Source organism: Phaethon aethereus (genome assembly GCF_964289735.1).
Source record: "Phaethon aethereus genome assembly, chromosome: 1".
Lineage (NCBI taxonomy): Eukaryota > Metazoa > Chordata > Aves > Phaethontiformes > Phaethontidae > Phaethon > Phaethon aethereus.
The window spans coordinates 187449720-187466253 of record NC_138575.1 but is presented as its reverse complement, the minus strand read 5'-3'; the positions used below and the strand labels follow the sequence as shown (position 1 = coordinate 187466253).

Sequence of the window (16534 nt, the reverse complement as noted above, 5' to 3'; positions counted from 1 at the left end):
TGTTGAAGTGGACTACATGATTTTTGAGATGACAAATCAGTTCAAATTGCAGAGAGGCAAAAAAGGCAAGAAAGGGATGAAGAACACAAGAATGACAGAGACAGTATGAGAGAAAGAGGGGGGCAGGCTGGCTGATGCATTTTGAAGTTTTGAACATTGAAATGTGAAGCACCAATTCTACAACTTGTGAACAGTGGGCATTTATATATTGTTGCACATCTCCTCTGGGAAGACTTACCAGGCCTGTTAAGTTTGATGCCTTTTCTAATTCAAGTTACTGACAAGACACCAAATCTTTTGAGAGTATTTTAAACACCTTTCCTTAGTGTCTATTCTTCTCCATTATTTTTGTTATCTTTCTCATACTAGGACATCTGTATGCTCTTTGCAATGGTCTACAGGATTGCCAAGCACCTACAATCTTTTAAAGGTCTTTTCCAATCTAAACAATTCTATGATTCTATTATTCCAAGCAGTTTACACATGGGATGACAGCCCTGAAGAAAACGCAGAAGCTTATGCCTCCAGCAGTTTTAAGAGAAAACCAAACCACACAACAGGCGACAGAAGAATTAATTTCTGTATTTTCAGAATTCTTAAAAGAGCTCCTACAGTTCTTAAGTCTAGAAGTCATAAAACTACCCATCTACCTCCTCAAAGAATAAACTGCTGAGAAGATACCCCAGGTATTTTTGCTCAAGGCTGATTTAAAGTTTCAAGCTAAACAGGTACCAGAGGATTGGAATGGCAGTCTTACCTTCCCACCTACAGCACTGCAGCCTTCTTTTGAACACCTGGATTAAATCTCTGCCAATGTGTCATTGCTCTAAGAGACAGAAGACCACCATACCACTTAATATCTTTACCTTATGCAGGCTGATAAAATGCTTCTAGAGTACAGCTGAGCAAAACCAATCCCATTATGGTCAACTACCTCTCCCTCCTCAAGACATCTTTGAGCAAGTTGTTCCACAACAAATGGCATATGGTGAATGCGTAAGAGAAAAACATCTTGCGGTGTTTCTCAGGGCAGCACCTTACTATATATAGAGGTATACATATGTCTCAACATGTTAAATACAGTGATATTTTTTTTTTTTCTCTACTACTATATAGAGTTCACATTAAACCACTGAATGTGCAACTGAATGGAAAAAAACTAATGAACATGACAGGCTGAAGTTTGATGTCCATAAATACACAAAAATTCCAAACCAAAGGCAAGTGTGTACAAAATAATTTATTATAGCATAACATATGTTGGCAATATTTTACAGTGAGTTTTCCATTCAACAGTTTTGAATCTAAACAGATGACACAAAGGAGAATTTTAATTAGAACAGTTTATTTGTCTTAATAAAATTCCCTCTTCATGAACTTATATTTGCCTTTGAGGGGCTAGTTAATATTACTGAAGTTATTTACATTGCAGTGAAATAAAAACAAACCAAGATTGAATGATTCCATTACAGTTTCCAGAAAACGGATTTTTCTGTACAAGCCACAGTATTGTTATGTTTTCATAGCAATTCTTATAGAATGTAAAGCTGTCACATGTAGCCATTTTGTCCAGCAATACTATGCTTTAAGTAGGTGTATTAGATTCAGACTTTCATTTTGTTGTATGTTTAATAGTTAATGCACCAGAATACAAAATAAGGAGAAGGTTCATTGTGATTTGTAGTCAGCCTCTTTGTGCTCCCTTAGTTTTTAAATGTAAAACATACTCCTCACACACTACTTGCTTTGCGGCACCTAAAGCAACAGTATTTAGGCATGAGAAGTACTGGAGTATTGGCCATAAGTGGACAACTAAGACTTTTAATGAAGGTCATACAGTACACTTACCAGTGAATTTTTATGATGTAGAGAACTGTATTCCCCATTACTGTACCTTCTGCATTTGCCCAAAACTGGTGCAGCTTTTTCAACTTAAGTGTCAATAGCTGAACAGATGGGGAGAAACCAGAAGGAAAAGGAGGAAGGGGAAGATGGAACAAAGGACAAACAGTATCAAATTCATTATATTTTCACAGGGAATTGTTTTAGGATACTTAAACTTTAAAACGTTAAACTGACCATAAACTTGAGAAAACAATAGCTATGGAACACAAGGTAGATAGAATAGTTTTCAAAAAGCCATACTTTTTTTTTGTTTTTACACAAACCTAATCTTCATATCCATCAACACAGGTTCCATTTAAGACACACAACCTGACAAAAACATGCAACCCCCCAATGCTTTCATTGTCACTGTGCTTCAAAAGCAACCAAACTGACCAAAGGAAAAAAGAAAAAGAAAAAACAAAACCAGAAAAACCCTAAACAACAGTAATAGATGAAGAGGGCGATTCAAGCAGCACTTCAGTCTTTATCTGCTAAAAACGTTCAAATGATAATTTATTAACAAGATATGATCACATTTATCTGTATATGTAATAACACGTACGTGAAAGCAGTCTTTAACATCCTTATTTTGTGAGGGAGGGCTGATGGATTATTAAAAGACTTAAAACTGTACAAGTATAAACATGAAAAATGCTGATTAAGGATAATGTTTACATAAATATTGGCAGTTTTTGTTGGGAGAAAAAAAATAACTAATAGCATACTCCATCTCATTTAACTATGCAAATATTTTGTTTTATACCTGTTAAAGATATTAAAATACAACCTGGAAGAGTAACCCTGATCTGTATCCAGCCAGCATGTAGTGAGAGTCAGAGTTTCATATACATGTGTGCATGTAGGTATACACACACACGGGCTTGCACATGCTACTTCAAATTTCATTAGACAGTAAATCATGGTTAATGGCTGTATGATTCACAGATGCAATGTTGCTATCGTCCTCGTTTGTGGCAGGCATAAAGGCAGATGTAAAAGGAAACAGTTTATGACATGCTGCTTGATATTCTTCACATTGAGCGTGGCAGCTTCCAAAACTGCCGTCAAGCAGTGCCTCAAAAACCTTTGTTAATGTCTAAAGAAACAAAAGTAACAGTTAATAAATTTGATTTACAATGGTTTTAGAATAAAAAAAGGTACTGTTAAATAATACGAATCTGAGCATACACAGCTTCTCCGTTGGTATCCAGATATCTTATAGTTACTTAGGGGGGAAAAAACTGAAAACTTGTTCTTTCAATTAATATTAATTTATCATGATATATGTAGAATGTATATTATCCTGCACTTAAGTATACATTATTTAAGATGCTACACATTTTTCAGCTGATAAATTCTTTATCTTTTACCTTCACATTTTTGTCTCTCATGTTTTTATCCAATCTAGTAGCAACAGCAATTGCTTTTTCTTGTCTTGATTTGTCCAGGAAATACATCATCTTTGCACCTTATCACAAGAAAGAACACAACACTTACGTAACAGCATTCCTAAATGCAATACTACATTCACAGACAACACAGAATCCGAAAACCTATAAATCTGTGTGAATTAGGACTTCTGTGAAGTTTTAAGAAACCCTATTTCCCCCCCTTATTTACAACTTTAAGAAAATTAAAGCTATTTTGAAAGTTATTAGAAGCATCAGGATTGAGTAACACAGAAGATCTGCTTCTGCAAAAGTGAAATGCCTCACTTTTACTGAAGACCTGTCAAGAAATACACATACAAAGTACATTGATAACAAAGCCCTTCAAATCAGCAGGTTAAATGAAATCCATCCTACAAATACAGACGTAAGTAAAAGACGTTTTCTCAGAGACACTCTGAATTCTTTTGAAAAGTAATGGAGGAAAGTGAACAATACGGTTACTGAACAATTGCGGAACACAGTCCAGAAGGAAGTCTGTATGGCAGAAAGTAAGGCCAAGCTAGGCTACTAACCTGGAGCTGAGTGAAACAGCTTAGGTGCAAGGAAAGTGCACTGATAAGTAGTAAGACATTGTATTACTGTAGCTATGCAGCTTCTTGGACCACGGTTTATCAAAACTGGTCTGTGCATCTCTGCAAAATACTGTATTGCTCCTCATATCATAGCTGCTTTAGTTTAAAATCTCACATTAATGAACATGTAGGCATTTCATAGAGTTCCCTTTGTATTTCTCAAAGTCCAGACACACCTCACTACATAGTTCTCTACAAAGAACAAAAAGCTTAATAAATCGGTTTACTGAAGAAGTTGAAAACCCACATCCCGAGTGTATTGTCTCCTCTTGCTCATTTCCTCAATTATTAAATTTGTTTTTCTAATTAAAGTAAGCTTCCTAGTTCTTACTGCTTTTTGTATCCAGAAGGTTTCAGAAAAATAAATCACTAGACTGAATATATTTGGGTTTAAGTCATCATTGTCAAAAAACTTATTAAACTTAACCTAGTTACATTTGTTTAAAGTCAGGGAGGCTATGGCACGGAAATTGAAAAGGGATTAAAATTATGCTTATAATTTTTTTACTAGTAATCATTTTAAACTAAGAAAACACTCATTTGTACTCTCAGACTTAGGGTTTAGATCTTTTAGACCTTTACATTTTCAAACCTGGATTAAAGATGACAGTTTAAGAAGTTATAAATTGTACAGTAGGTAAGTCAATCACTTCAAACCTGTTTCAGCATAAACAGAAGTCTGACACATAGGTGAAGACCTAAAGCTACCAAGGACATGTCTATAGTTAGTTCACTCCTAATTTCACTTCAAAATCCTAATTCTACATTTGTTCCCACTGCCTGTAAATTGATACACTGTTTGATCACAGTGATCAATGGACGCTAAGGTCCATCGATGGACCCTAAGGAGCTTTTTGCACATTTAAGCCCCTTACCTCCCCTGAGTGTGAATAGACTCACCTTCTTCAAATGGTTCCCTGACATGTCTCTAATACGGGTTCCGTCACTGCCAATGATCTAGCTTGGGTTCTGACAGGCACTAAAGATGTAGACAGTGTAGAGCCAAACTCTGAAGTATGACAGTCTTAGCCTGTACAATTACTATGATAAAATGACTATACTATCTTCCATAATAATACAGGACCAGAAAGTAGAGTCTGGAAAACATCCAGTTAGATGCCCAACAATGACAAGAGTAGAACACATCTTTAAGAATCAGGAGCGATTGCCTGCTGAAATATCTGAACTTGAGCCTGCTCAGAAGAAAAGGATGCAAGTATTTCTTTCAAGATGCTGTCCTGAAATGGACCTCTTAATGGCCTCTATAGGTTTGGGGTAAAGTTACCTAACCTTCCTTTAAGAGAGATGAATAATCCTCTGAAGCTAACTTTCTCCAATGACTCTGGACAGACAGACCCTCAGTAACTTCTACGAACTAGGTGAGATCAGTACTGTTCTAAATTCTTGATGTGATAATAAATCTAGATAAATCTACATTTACTTTTGCTTCCAAACTGCTGGAGAGGCATTTGGGTTTTTTTTCCTCCTCTATTATCTTCTTAGGTGACATGTTTTTATTCCAAAACTTTCTGTACTTAGTAGACAGACAAATTTCAATTCCAACTTCCTTTGACTTATCTCCAGCAGCTACTCATAGCTCTTCACAAACAGTGCAAGAGTGTCACATTTCAACATTTTCACTGTTGACCATGAAGCAGAAAAGCAGAAGTAGCCTAACAAGTTTGTCATGATATTTTTATTGATGCTGTTGCTATGTGACAAAGCTGAGTAGGAACATTCCAGCTGATAAGAAAACAGGAAGAAGCCCTGCTTTTAATATATAAGATTTTTTGGTTTGTATTTTCTAATAGTTTCAAAACTGGAAACTGCAACAGGAGGGACAACAGTGCTTCCATACTTGAATATCTGTGGTTGTTTGGTCACACTTTTTGGACGTAAGCAGCAAGTTCCTTATGCTTCTAATAAAAAAGTGAATGAGATTTTTTTCACATGATAAAAGCAGGCAGAACCCCACCCCAGTGTAAGCATGTGAAATTCTGGCTCATTGGAATATATGTATGAATTATAGACTGCAGAGAAAGATTCTGGATTTAAATCACTTAATCTCTTTTGAAGAGCATTAAAAAGTTAAACAAACCTGACAGTTGGTGCTGAATGGAGGTAGCATTGTGTTTGAGAAATTCTTCATTAAAACTTTCCAAGTTCTTATTAACAAAGATTTTCTGCATTTCTTGAGTTAGGACCTTGCTCACAATTTCTGGGAGGTTACTATGGTCAGATACTAGAAGGGGGAAGGTAAGAGAGAGAAGCAAAAAAGGCCATTTAAACACCTGTAGAAAACAGTGTGAAGCGATAAACATCATAGCTAAAATTCCCCTTTTCAAAATCTGGGCACAGAAAGAAACCCAAATTTCTGTTCCAAACATGTCAACACAAGCATTACCAACACATTTACAGGCAACACACTCATAAAGGACACTGACAGGTAAACTTTCTGCTGCTAGTTCACAACACATACTTTGCTTCAGTCAACAAATCTGTGTACCATAACATTTAAGAAAGCAAGCAGCAGATAAGAATTTCAAGGATCTTTGGAACACCTACTCCTCTGTGAAATGTAGCCAAAATGAGTTAGTGGGTCCACCTGGTGGATTAATGGAGGAAGGAGTATAATATAATGCAGACACATGCATAGCACAGCCTGTGTTTTCTTGGGTATTACCGTGGAAAACAAACAATTTTTATTTTTCTTCAGATCAGTTTGTTTCAAGAGCATTTATACATTACAAAAATATGTAGTTATATCCTCATACAATATAACCTCCTGTACCTTTATACATACACATGTACTTCCTACGCACATACCAGCTTTAGAGAATTTAATCAAGCACTCATGTAGCCGTGGGTTATTACCATCGATAGCAAAAGCTCTTTTGACAGACTGTAACATTAACAGAAACTTTCCTGTGGGAAGGAAAAAACAACAAAAACATACCAAGATTAAGAACACAGAAATTTTTTTCTTGATATCAACTGTTTTCTTTGGTATATCTAATACAAACATTACAAACATCAATGCCGTCACAGAATCAGAAAGATTTATTTTTCCCATCCAAATTACTTAATGAAATAGAAATGCCTGCTGCTTGAACTCTGGCAACACTGCACAGATGATGTTACTATCTGTTTGGCTTTGTTTTCCCCTGGAGATCACATTACAAATACCTTTACACAGAATTTATTAGTATATACTACAACTAACTTGGCTCTTATTTTTGTTTAGCCACCCTTAAAATAAAAGTGCTATACCCCCTATTATTACTGGATATGATGCAAAGCTCAGCTTCAGTCAAGCAAATATATATTCCAGAGCATTTTAGGCTACACTCAGATAACATAGGCTGCAGTGAAGGGTTAAATTTTGTAGAGCAAAACTAAAATTATGCAGTACTTTACCTTTTCTAAAGTATATTTCAAATGCTAATAAATGTGTTTCTATGTCATCTCCAATAAGATTCTTAAGTGGGATAAGGAACTTAATGGCTTCTTCTAATGGATTTTCTACCTGTTTTAATAAAAACACAGTGAAATTTAAAGCTTAAGATAAATGTCAAACAAAAACCACCAAGGACAGTTTCTGTTATTCAGAGCATTTAAATCATCAGAAGCCAAAGGTTAACTGTAGATAGCTTTCTGAATTAAAACTGAACCACAACATTTTTATTTGGACAGCAAGGTTTAAAACTGTTTGCTAATGATTTCATGTTGACAAAAACAACTTCATTGCTAACTCTGCTTAGGTGTGTGCTTATATAAAGTACTCAGTGTCATAATTTAGCATTTAGGAAACAATATGACCACCTTAGACAACAAGCTCCAGCTTCTGAAGTTACTGTGATAAAGAAGATAGTTCTTTGTGCTTAGAGAAATACTGGCTCATGTCTTCAATTTTGTGAAATGCAACCATATTTCTGTTAGTTTTTCTCTATTTACTGTATGAAAACCAGAGTTCTTCAGGCAAGAACCATCTTTTTGTTCAGTATCTATTTTAATGAAGAACAGCCTACTGTTCAAAAAACCAAAATTTAAAGAAAGTAACAATGTTACTAATATAGAACTTAGATTTATTAGAGGAAAATATTACTTTTCTTTAGTGTAAGGAGAGGTAGACTACAAAAAGGTGTCTTCGCATACAAAAATGATTTCGTTAAAAAAATGGATTCTTTTAGGAGAACCCGATAGCAATTCCATATTATAGGCTTTTTATGATAATCACATGAATTTAACATGAAAGGCCATGCTAACCCTTTCCAGTTTTTCAGGAACTAGCTCTTCCCTGGGTCCACTAGTTTCTTCCTCCTCTTCGTCTCGCTTTTTCTTTTGATTCTTTTGTTGTCGCTCTCTTTCTGCATGTTTTCTTTCCTCTTCAAGTTTCGCTTTCTTCTGTGCTCTTCTTTGCTTGCTAAGCATTTTCTTCAATTCTTTGGCCGAGAGATTTTCTACATATTAACAGGTAACATATTAACAGACTATTTAATTAAAATCTTGTTTCTCTCAAACTCTGACATGCCACTACACTCCTCCCCCATATCAAAATGGCATACTTTTACAGCAATTTCTGTAAATATCAGCACTTGCCAGACTATCATCACTATATAGTCCAACATTACTACTGGATTACCATTTACAGCATAATACAACACTTGATCTTGCATATTTTTCTCTTACGTAGTGGTTATAAAAACTTCAACGGTTCAAAAGGTTAACTACATGAAGTTGTTGCATCTGTCACAGGTTTTACCTTAGAAAACAGACAATGGTTTTCAAGGGTAATACTAAGCTCCCATATTGACGGTAGTTCAGCTTCCTTCTAACACTAACTAGAAACATCCAGACAGATTTACACTCCATCTTAATGAAAGATAACAAGCTTGTTTTAAGTGTCTGAACAATATACAGCCATGATAATTGCATTAATTTTCTGCAAATGCCAATGGGATAGCTAAATCGATGCAAGGAAAAACTTGTATTGTTTGGGGTGAGGAGGTAAATTATTCTGGTATGTATTAACAGGACCATTATATGAATCTTCAGGCTGCTTGCTGTACTCAGATGTTTAGACTGGACTAGCATTTAGATAAACCAAGAAAATTTAACAGTTGCATGAAAAGCAGAGCACACAAAACATGGTTTCCTACAGGTTCACACAGAAGTGAGGAGCCTTCAGCCTTTCCATTCACCCCTCTCCTTTTTCCTTCCTTGCTGTCCCATTGACCTGATCAGTTTAGCCAGAATAATACTGTAGTTTCCACTCTCTTTACTGTGGTGTTTCACTGAACAGGATTTGTGCTAATAACATTGCAAGGAACAGAAAAATGGGCTACTGAGGAACAGAAGAATGGGCTACAAAAAAGCCCACATTTTTTTTGTGGCTATGGCACCATGATCTCTCTGCTGGGGCCAGACACCATTCTGAGATAGGGAAGCAAGGAGAAGCAAGTGTTTTTACCCCATTCATACAGTGCTGTCCTCCCCTGTGGATGAGTCTCCCGAATCCCAGTGCACAGCAGGCAAAGGAACTACTTCTTAGACTCAGTCACACACCAGTCTTACATTATATACAGAAAAAAATTAAAATTGGAGAGAAAAAAAGATGCAAGTTGCACTGCGCTGTGAAGTGTGCCTTTTTTACATACTTCATTATACATAGGCAGATAGGGAAAAACTTACTATTCACCTCTGAGTGAAAGATAAGATTCTACTGGCAATATTAAGGGACATTTTTGGTTTAATTTAACTTCTCTCCCATGTCAAATATTCCTCCCTTTGCAGAGAGCATCAACAGCCACTGCAGTGCTGACAGTAGCTGCAATTCCACAAAAGGAGAAGCAACTTTTTATCTTAAAGAAAAACACCTCAACTCACTGTCATTGAATCCTCAGATTTTCAAACTACACCTCACTGGTTTCCTAAGAAAGTCTGCTTTCCATTTAACACTAATTTTAGATATGTATTAGTTTTGTTAATACACACTTATCCATGTATTCTTTGGTCTTGAAGTTACATGAGAATTGATAAAATGTAATGCAGCGTTAACTAGTATTACTAAGTTAAATACACTAGATCAAAATTAAATTCTTACAATTCGGATTGCTTTCCCACAAAATCTATCCCTTGTTTCATAATTAGTCTGTTAATGACATTAATCTTTTGTTTAAATGGATAAATTGCTGAACTGAATTTAATTTTCCTCTTAATATTCTGAAATGCCACTCCTCTAAGTACTCCAACTATAGCTAGGTTCATTCACTAGTTTTACAGTATGATGAGAGAAGAACAAAAAGGAAGAACACTGTAGCATGTTATCTATGATCTCTTTTCAGTTACCAAATTGTGACTGAGAAGAGGAAAGACTTGTGTATGTTACAACTCATTTATTCTACAGCACATAATTAGCTTAATAAGGTTTTACACGTCATACACACATGAACCTCCATTATGGTCTAGATACCTGAATTCACTTCTTGTTCTTTGCTTTCATTGGTAAGAGGATTATCGTGGAGCTTCAAGTAGATTTCAATTGCTGATTGGGCAGCCTTGAAGTAGAAGGCATGTTTCCTGAGCACATCTTCTAGTCTCAGAAGATCTACATAGGCACGAAGAGTCATCTTTCTCATGCAGTACGTGTGGAAGTCAAACTGATCATCCGTTATCTCAAAAAAATGCTTCAAGAAAAAAAAAAGACACACAACTCTTACACACTTCCCTTACTAAGTCTATTTTTTTTTTACTTAGATGGAAATGAATAAAAAGTACAACTGGTATTTTTTTACTAACAGGCATAGAAATATCCTTATAGTACTGACTGTCCAAGAGAATCTGTCAGTAGGGAATAAACCCAGCCAGAAAAAACTCATTTTGTTAAAAACTATGATGTGACTGTTCGAACACTTCGGCACTCATTAAAAGCCAACTGAAATTCAATTATTCTGATTAAAACCAACAACTGACAAAAGACAGCATAAAGTTTTATAGTTAGGAGAGATGGTATTGATATTGAATCCTTTTCACTTCAAATAACCATTCTTCACATAATAGCTAGGGATGAAATTTATTACAATAAATAACCAAGTATTAACCTATTTTTAAAAATCATTATACTAGAAACTTTATATGCAAATAAAATAATGCTCATTATATCAGCAAATATCTTCATTAGTGTGTAAGAAATATTGGGAAATAAATTGACGGTGTTTGCACCTACTTACCCTTTCTACTTCGTGGCATTTTTTCAAGGCATCACCATACTTCCCTAGCCTTTGATAAGCTGCAGCACATTCAGTCTGGAACCACATACACTGCATCTCATTTAGATTTTCCATAGCAGAAGTTCCTTCCTGAAATAAGTGTCATTATCACCTTTTGCTATTATCATTTACCAGCTGCTTCTTTCAACTATGGCTGGTTTCAGACCACTAATAGGAAACAATTAGTCCTTCAATCACTTGGAATGCAACAGAAAATGGATATAACCACCCAGCAACTGAGAATAATACTTGTGATACCCTATGCTCCCCAAGATAGAGAAGAATAGATTTAAAGGATTTAAAAAAAAAAATTACCTGAACAAGATTAGCATCTCAGATTTTTTAAGATTAATTTGTGCTTGTATACACAGTCTTACTTTTACAATTTGGGGGCAGAAAACAAAATTATGTTTAAAAATATTTAAGTTCAGCAAACAATTTTCATTGTTTTTACCTGTGAGGTTAAGTGGCATCTACTAGTCTAAAAATCCGCTAATATATTTACTACTTTACCTTGTGGTATGAAAAATTTTAAGTTTCTTCGAACTGGTTAGCCTAAGTGAAGTTAGATTTATACTTCATATTTTTGCAAAACAAAAAAAATCCTAGGATTTATTCTTTATAGTTTCAAGGCTCTAGATTAGGAATAAACAACCTGGAAGCACATTTCACATCACAAATACTAGCCACCAAATTTTCAGAACAGTCTTTATACCAGAAAGAAAACCCACTTAACTCACAATGTTTAATTATTTAGGATCAGATATGTGTCTTACCACAGGGATCTACGCTAAAGTTCTCTGTCTCTTTCTCTAACACTTCCAACAACCATACACAATGAGTTTTAGTAATCAAGATTTCAACTGTTCCTAGAAATATCTAGAAAGCTCGGATTCACCTTCAAGAGTTTTCACACCTAAAATTAATAAGAATTAAGGATCCTAACCCATTTATATGCTCCAGGAAATCCCACCAAGTAGCCGTCCTCATATTTAGTTAAATAATATGGAAATCCGGTCTTTAAAGTCCGTATTTTTGACAGTGAATAAAATTTAGATTCCTAAAGTGTTTACTCCATCTTTTAAGGATAGGATTTGCTTTAATTTTTTTGTCTGTAGTACTAGCTTAAAGGAATTGAATGTTCCAGTCCAAATTAATTTGTTAATGCTAAATCACAATGAATATAGTGCACATTCCTGTGCCATTAGGTCAGATGGTATTACTGGGAAATGGCAGGTTTTGTAAAGAACATATCCATCAGATACATTTCCGGAGAGGTACTTTGAAGTATGGCAATAAAAAAAGTACTTCTGGACAACTACCTTTGAACAATCATTTCTTTCAGTTGTTTACTGGGTCTATAGAGCTGGCGTCCTGTGTCCAGCTCTGTGGCCCCCAGCACAAGAGGAACATGGGCCTGTTAGAGCAGGTTCAGGAGGGCCATGAAAAATCCAAGGGATGGAACACCTCTCCTGTGAAGAAAGGCTGAGAGCGTTGGGGTTGTTCAGCCTGGAGAAAAGGCGGCTCCAGGGAGACCTTACAGCAGCCTTTCAGTATATAAAGGGAGCTTATAAGAAGGACAGAGACTTTTCATCAGGGTCTTTTCACCTGTGACAGGACAAGAGGTAACAAGTTTTAAACTGAAAGAGGGCAGGTTTAGATCGGACATAAGGAAGAAATTCTTTACTGTGAGGATGGTGAGACACTGGTGTGGTTGTGGATGCCCCCGTTATTGGAAGTGTTCAAGGTCAGGTTGGACAGGGCTTTGAGCAACCTGATTTAGCGAGAGATGTCCCTGCCCACGGCAAGGGCATTGGACTAGATGATCGTTAAAAGGTCCCTTCCAATCCAAACCATTCTATGATTCTATATAATTATTTACCACTAAGTGTTAGAGCACTATCTTAAAACTGGACACTAATAAAAGATTTTACTTTTTTTTTTGGTCAAAAGTTACATGAGTGAAAAATAAACTGCCAGAGGCAAACAAAACCTCTCTTTAATACAGCAATATACTTACCCTCGTGAATTTAGAGCACATCTCCTCTGCATCCTTCACCATATTTGCTCGCAGCATGTATTTAGCACATTTAGAATTGATAAATCTGTCTGCAGTATCCAAAGATTGTGCTTCATCCATCCATTTGGCAGCTTCCTTGAGGTTACCTACATGCTGTTAGAGAAAAAATTAAATAGTTAACTTTCAGTATAAGCCTGCTATTGACAAACTCCTGAAATCTGTAGTTACTGGTATTTCTCCCTCAGAAATAACAGAAGGCAAGTATTGTTGTTCACTCTCCCAACCCCCAGATTTTTTCAGAATGACAACCCGCTCCAAGTTGTGACTTGCTCTGCAAAACCTAAACAAAAGGGTTTTCATTTTCTTCCTGACAGAAGAGTCCCAAAAAACCACATGAAAACTGGTGCCCATAACCATTGCTAACTGAAATACTATCCACACATTCACACCAGCCTGATGAGGTTTTTTTATAAACTAGGTACTCTGCATGTCCAAAGTCACTTTTTACCTTGTAAATTTTTGCTTTTAAATAGAATAGTTCTATTAATGTTGGAGTGCTTGCAATTGCAGCATTAATGTAATCCAAGGCCAAGGAACACTGGCCAAGTTTGTCAAAGTGCTGTGCCAGGAAATATCGAACCCAAAGCAGTGTCGTTGGGGGCTCTTTCTCTCCGTTTTCTGCAAGAAAATGGAAAAAGTTACAGTAACCAGTAAAGTTCAAGACTACATTTGAAAAACACACACAAAAAACAAAGCTTGGCAAATCCAGAAAATTTCTTGTAATGCATTCATTTACTAGAAGGTATTACAATTACTTTCTTGCAAAAAGTACCAGCATTTCAACAGTTCTTGGTAACTATCATAAACAAATTAGTAACTATACAGTGTAATTAATACAAGACCATAGAAACTTACCACATGTACTAAAAAGGTCACAAGTTTTCAAAGAGGCTTCATAACCAGTAACAAGTTCTTGGATTGTAGAAACCTACATGTAAAAAAAGTCAACTTAAATTATGCTTTACTATCAAGTTTACATAAATTAACACACTGAAAAAATACCTGGGCAAAATTAGAGAAACTATACTGAAATAATTACTTAATTTGGGAAAGAAATTGGATGTATCCTCATATAGTTTACTTCACCTTTCAGAAGGTACCTTTGATCACCCATTTTAACTGGTGATACAGCAGGGAAACAGGTGTAATCTTTGGCAGCTTACAGCAGAAAGTAACCAAGTACATTTCATTAGTATCCTTTTTAAATTGTATTTTGGAATTTTTATTTATTTATACTATTAGTTTTTAAGTGTCCAAACTAAGACAGCTGAATAAAGGTGCTTTGGAAAAGACCCTGCAGGAACTTCCCATAACAAAGTTATAGAAGTGGCTTCCGTGATTTTCTGGCAGGCTGATATGTACTATTATAGATTTGTTGTTAAAGTTATCATGGCCTAGAACACAGGCTGCATCTTTTTACATAGAAATATATATATTGATTGATTGAAGGCTAATACTTCCTGGAATCAGACCTTGTCAACAACATTGTTGTTCACTCCAAGGTTGAAGACTCAAAATTCACCCATACAGCTTTGAACTCACAGTATATGAGTTTGACTTTACAATATACACAAATGTTAGTCCCAGCGCATTTCATGACAATGAACTATTCCAATACCAGGTCCACAGCTTAAAGGGCCACGTAGTATTTCCAAGCGTTTTATGAAATGCTCAACCTGTTTTGTAGCTACATTCCAAACGTGCCTGCCACATCCAGTAAGTAACCAGCCTCTTAAGGAAATAAGAGCAATACTAAAGAAAGAAATATGAACTATGTATATATACCCAAAACACAGAAGGGACTTAAAAATAAGATCTGACTGTTAAGCATAGCAGGATAACAGCTACATTCACCAATTAGGTGAAACCTATAGATGATAAAAACCTAACATTGCAATTATTAAAAGATGATTCTACATTAAAAAAAGAGTCAGTTGCAAGAATAGAATAAAAAAATATTGTGGAGAGACAGCAAAATCCTAAAAAGCAGTATTTCACAAAGCACACAGCCACTTCAAGATACACTCTGGGAGAGGAGGGGAAAGAAGTAAACCTTGTTCTAGAAGAACAAAGTAGAATGAAGTACACAGTTTGAAGGATACTACTATAGTTAACCTAATTTATCCCAATAGGCAAGAAATGCCAAACATTTGGGTTCAAAGAGTGGAGAAGGCAACACACCCAAGTCATATGCAGCCAGTGTAAAGGTCTCAAAAGTGTAATAAAATGTACGAACACAGACACATTCTGGAAAGCTCAGGACAAATCCCATTAGAAGTTGTTTCTGGTATCAAAATCTCAAATAAAGTGTTATTAAACTTCAAATAATTACAAAGTGATAAAGGAATGTAGAGAAGTCACAATTAAATGGACAAAGGCAAATAAATACACTAGGCTGTTCTCTGGCCTCAGACACCTACTTACTACAAGAAACCTTCAACAACCTCAGAATATCTTTGAAGATTCTCTTCTCTAAAATGAGTTTAAATGCAGAGTAAGCATCTGCCTCAGGCAGTAGGCCTGCAGTGTATGTACAACAGGATAAGCGTTATTTCCTTGCTGCTTTTCACTGCAACAAAGTATTCCCAAAGTTATTCTCACCTGACTGTTAGTAAACTCAAATTCCTTTGAGACCAGCCAGCTTTGCTAGACTGCAAATGAACTGCGTGTAAAGGGAGAAACACACCCTGCCACTACCAAACTCCGTATCATAATTGTTTCCACTACAGCACACTTGGGAGTATGGCTTCACAGCTGGAGAAAGACCATGCTACCACCAAAAAGAATGGAACCACCATCTGAGTCACATGTGCCTGGTTCCTGCTTTGGGCCAGTGCTAGTGGCTGTATCAATGGTTACAAGTGATTTACTCCCTGCTCCACCTCAGCATACAGATGCCCAATTACTAGTTGTATCAGCAGGGGGAGCTGGCAGTAGACAGACCTGGGGCAGTGAGAAGGCTTCCTCACAGGAGGGTCTTCAATCGGCTTACAGTAACAGTGAAATTAAATCAATCCTCTGATCTTGAGGTGACGGAGAACACCAAACAGTACCATGTTTTTTAAAGATGCTACGTTCTTCCAAATTCAGAACTCTGCAGTGGTTTTGGCTTCTATAGTCCAAGAAACCTACACTGGAATTGTCTTCTCGAAACTACTTTCAACACCACATTTGGAAACAAGTATGCAGTGAAAGCAACAGCTACAAAAATAATGCAAATTTGGTACTTAGGCTATTGCAGACATTGATGAAAATGACAGTATCTTCGTTTCTTAT

The 16534-nt window shown here is 36.0% G+C and overlaps 1 protein-coding gene across 2 annotated transcripts in view; it reads right to left on the bottom strand.

Moving 5' to 3' along the window:
* Positions 1 to 2782: 2782 nt before the first annotated feature.
* NAA16 (N-alpha-acetyltransferase 16, NatA auxiliary subunit) overlaps positions 2783 to 16534 on the bottom strand; it is a gene marked incomplete at both ends in the record, with an annotated part of 66520 nt that continues 52768 nt past the window's right edge. Inside the window, 11 exons of one of the 2 annotated variants that reach the window (XM_081998071.1) lie at positions 2783 to 2983; positions 3258 to 3355; positions 6009 to 6152; positions 6722 to 6835; positions 7328 to 7436; positions 8177 to 8370; positions 10383 to 10596; positions 11140 to 11268; positions 13199 to 13351; positions 13707 to 13876; positions 14114 to 14186. In XM_081998071.1, the coding sequence (XP_081854197.1) occupies positions 2783 to 2983; positions 3258 to 3355; positions 6009 to 6152; positions 6722 to 6835; positions 7328 to 7436; positions 8177 to 8370; positions 10383 to 10596; positions 11140 to 11268; positions 13199 to 13351; positions 13707 to 13876; positions 14114 to 14186 (1599 nt within the window). The remainder of the gene's footprint in view (positions 2984 to 3257; positions 3356 to 6008; positions 6153 to 6721; positions 6836 to 7327; positions 7437 to 8176; positions 8371 to 10382; positions 10597 to 11139; positions 11269 to 13198; positions 13352 to 13706; positions 13877 to 14113; positions 14187 to 16534) is intronic. The other variant, XM_081998072.1, reaches the window with a different exon arrangement.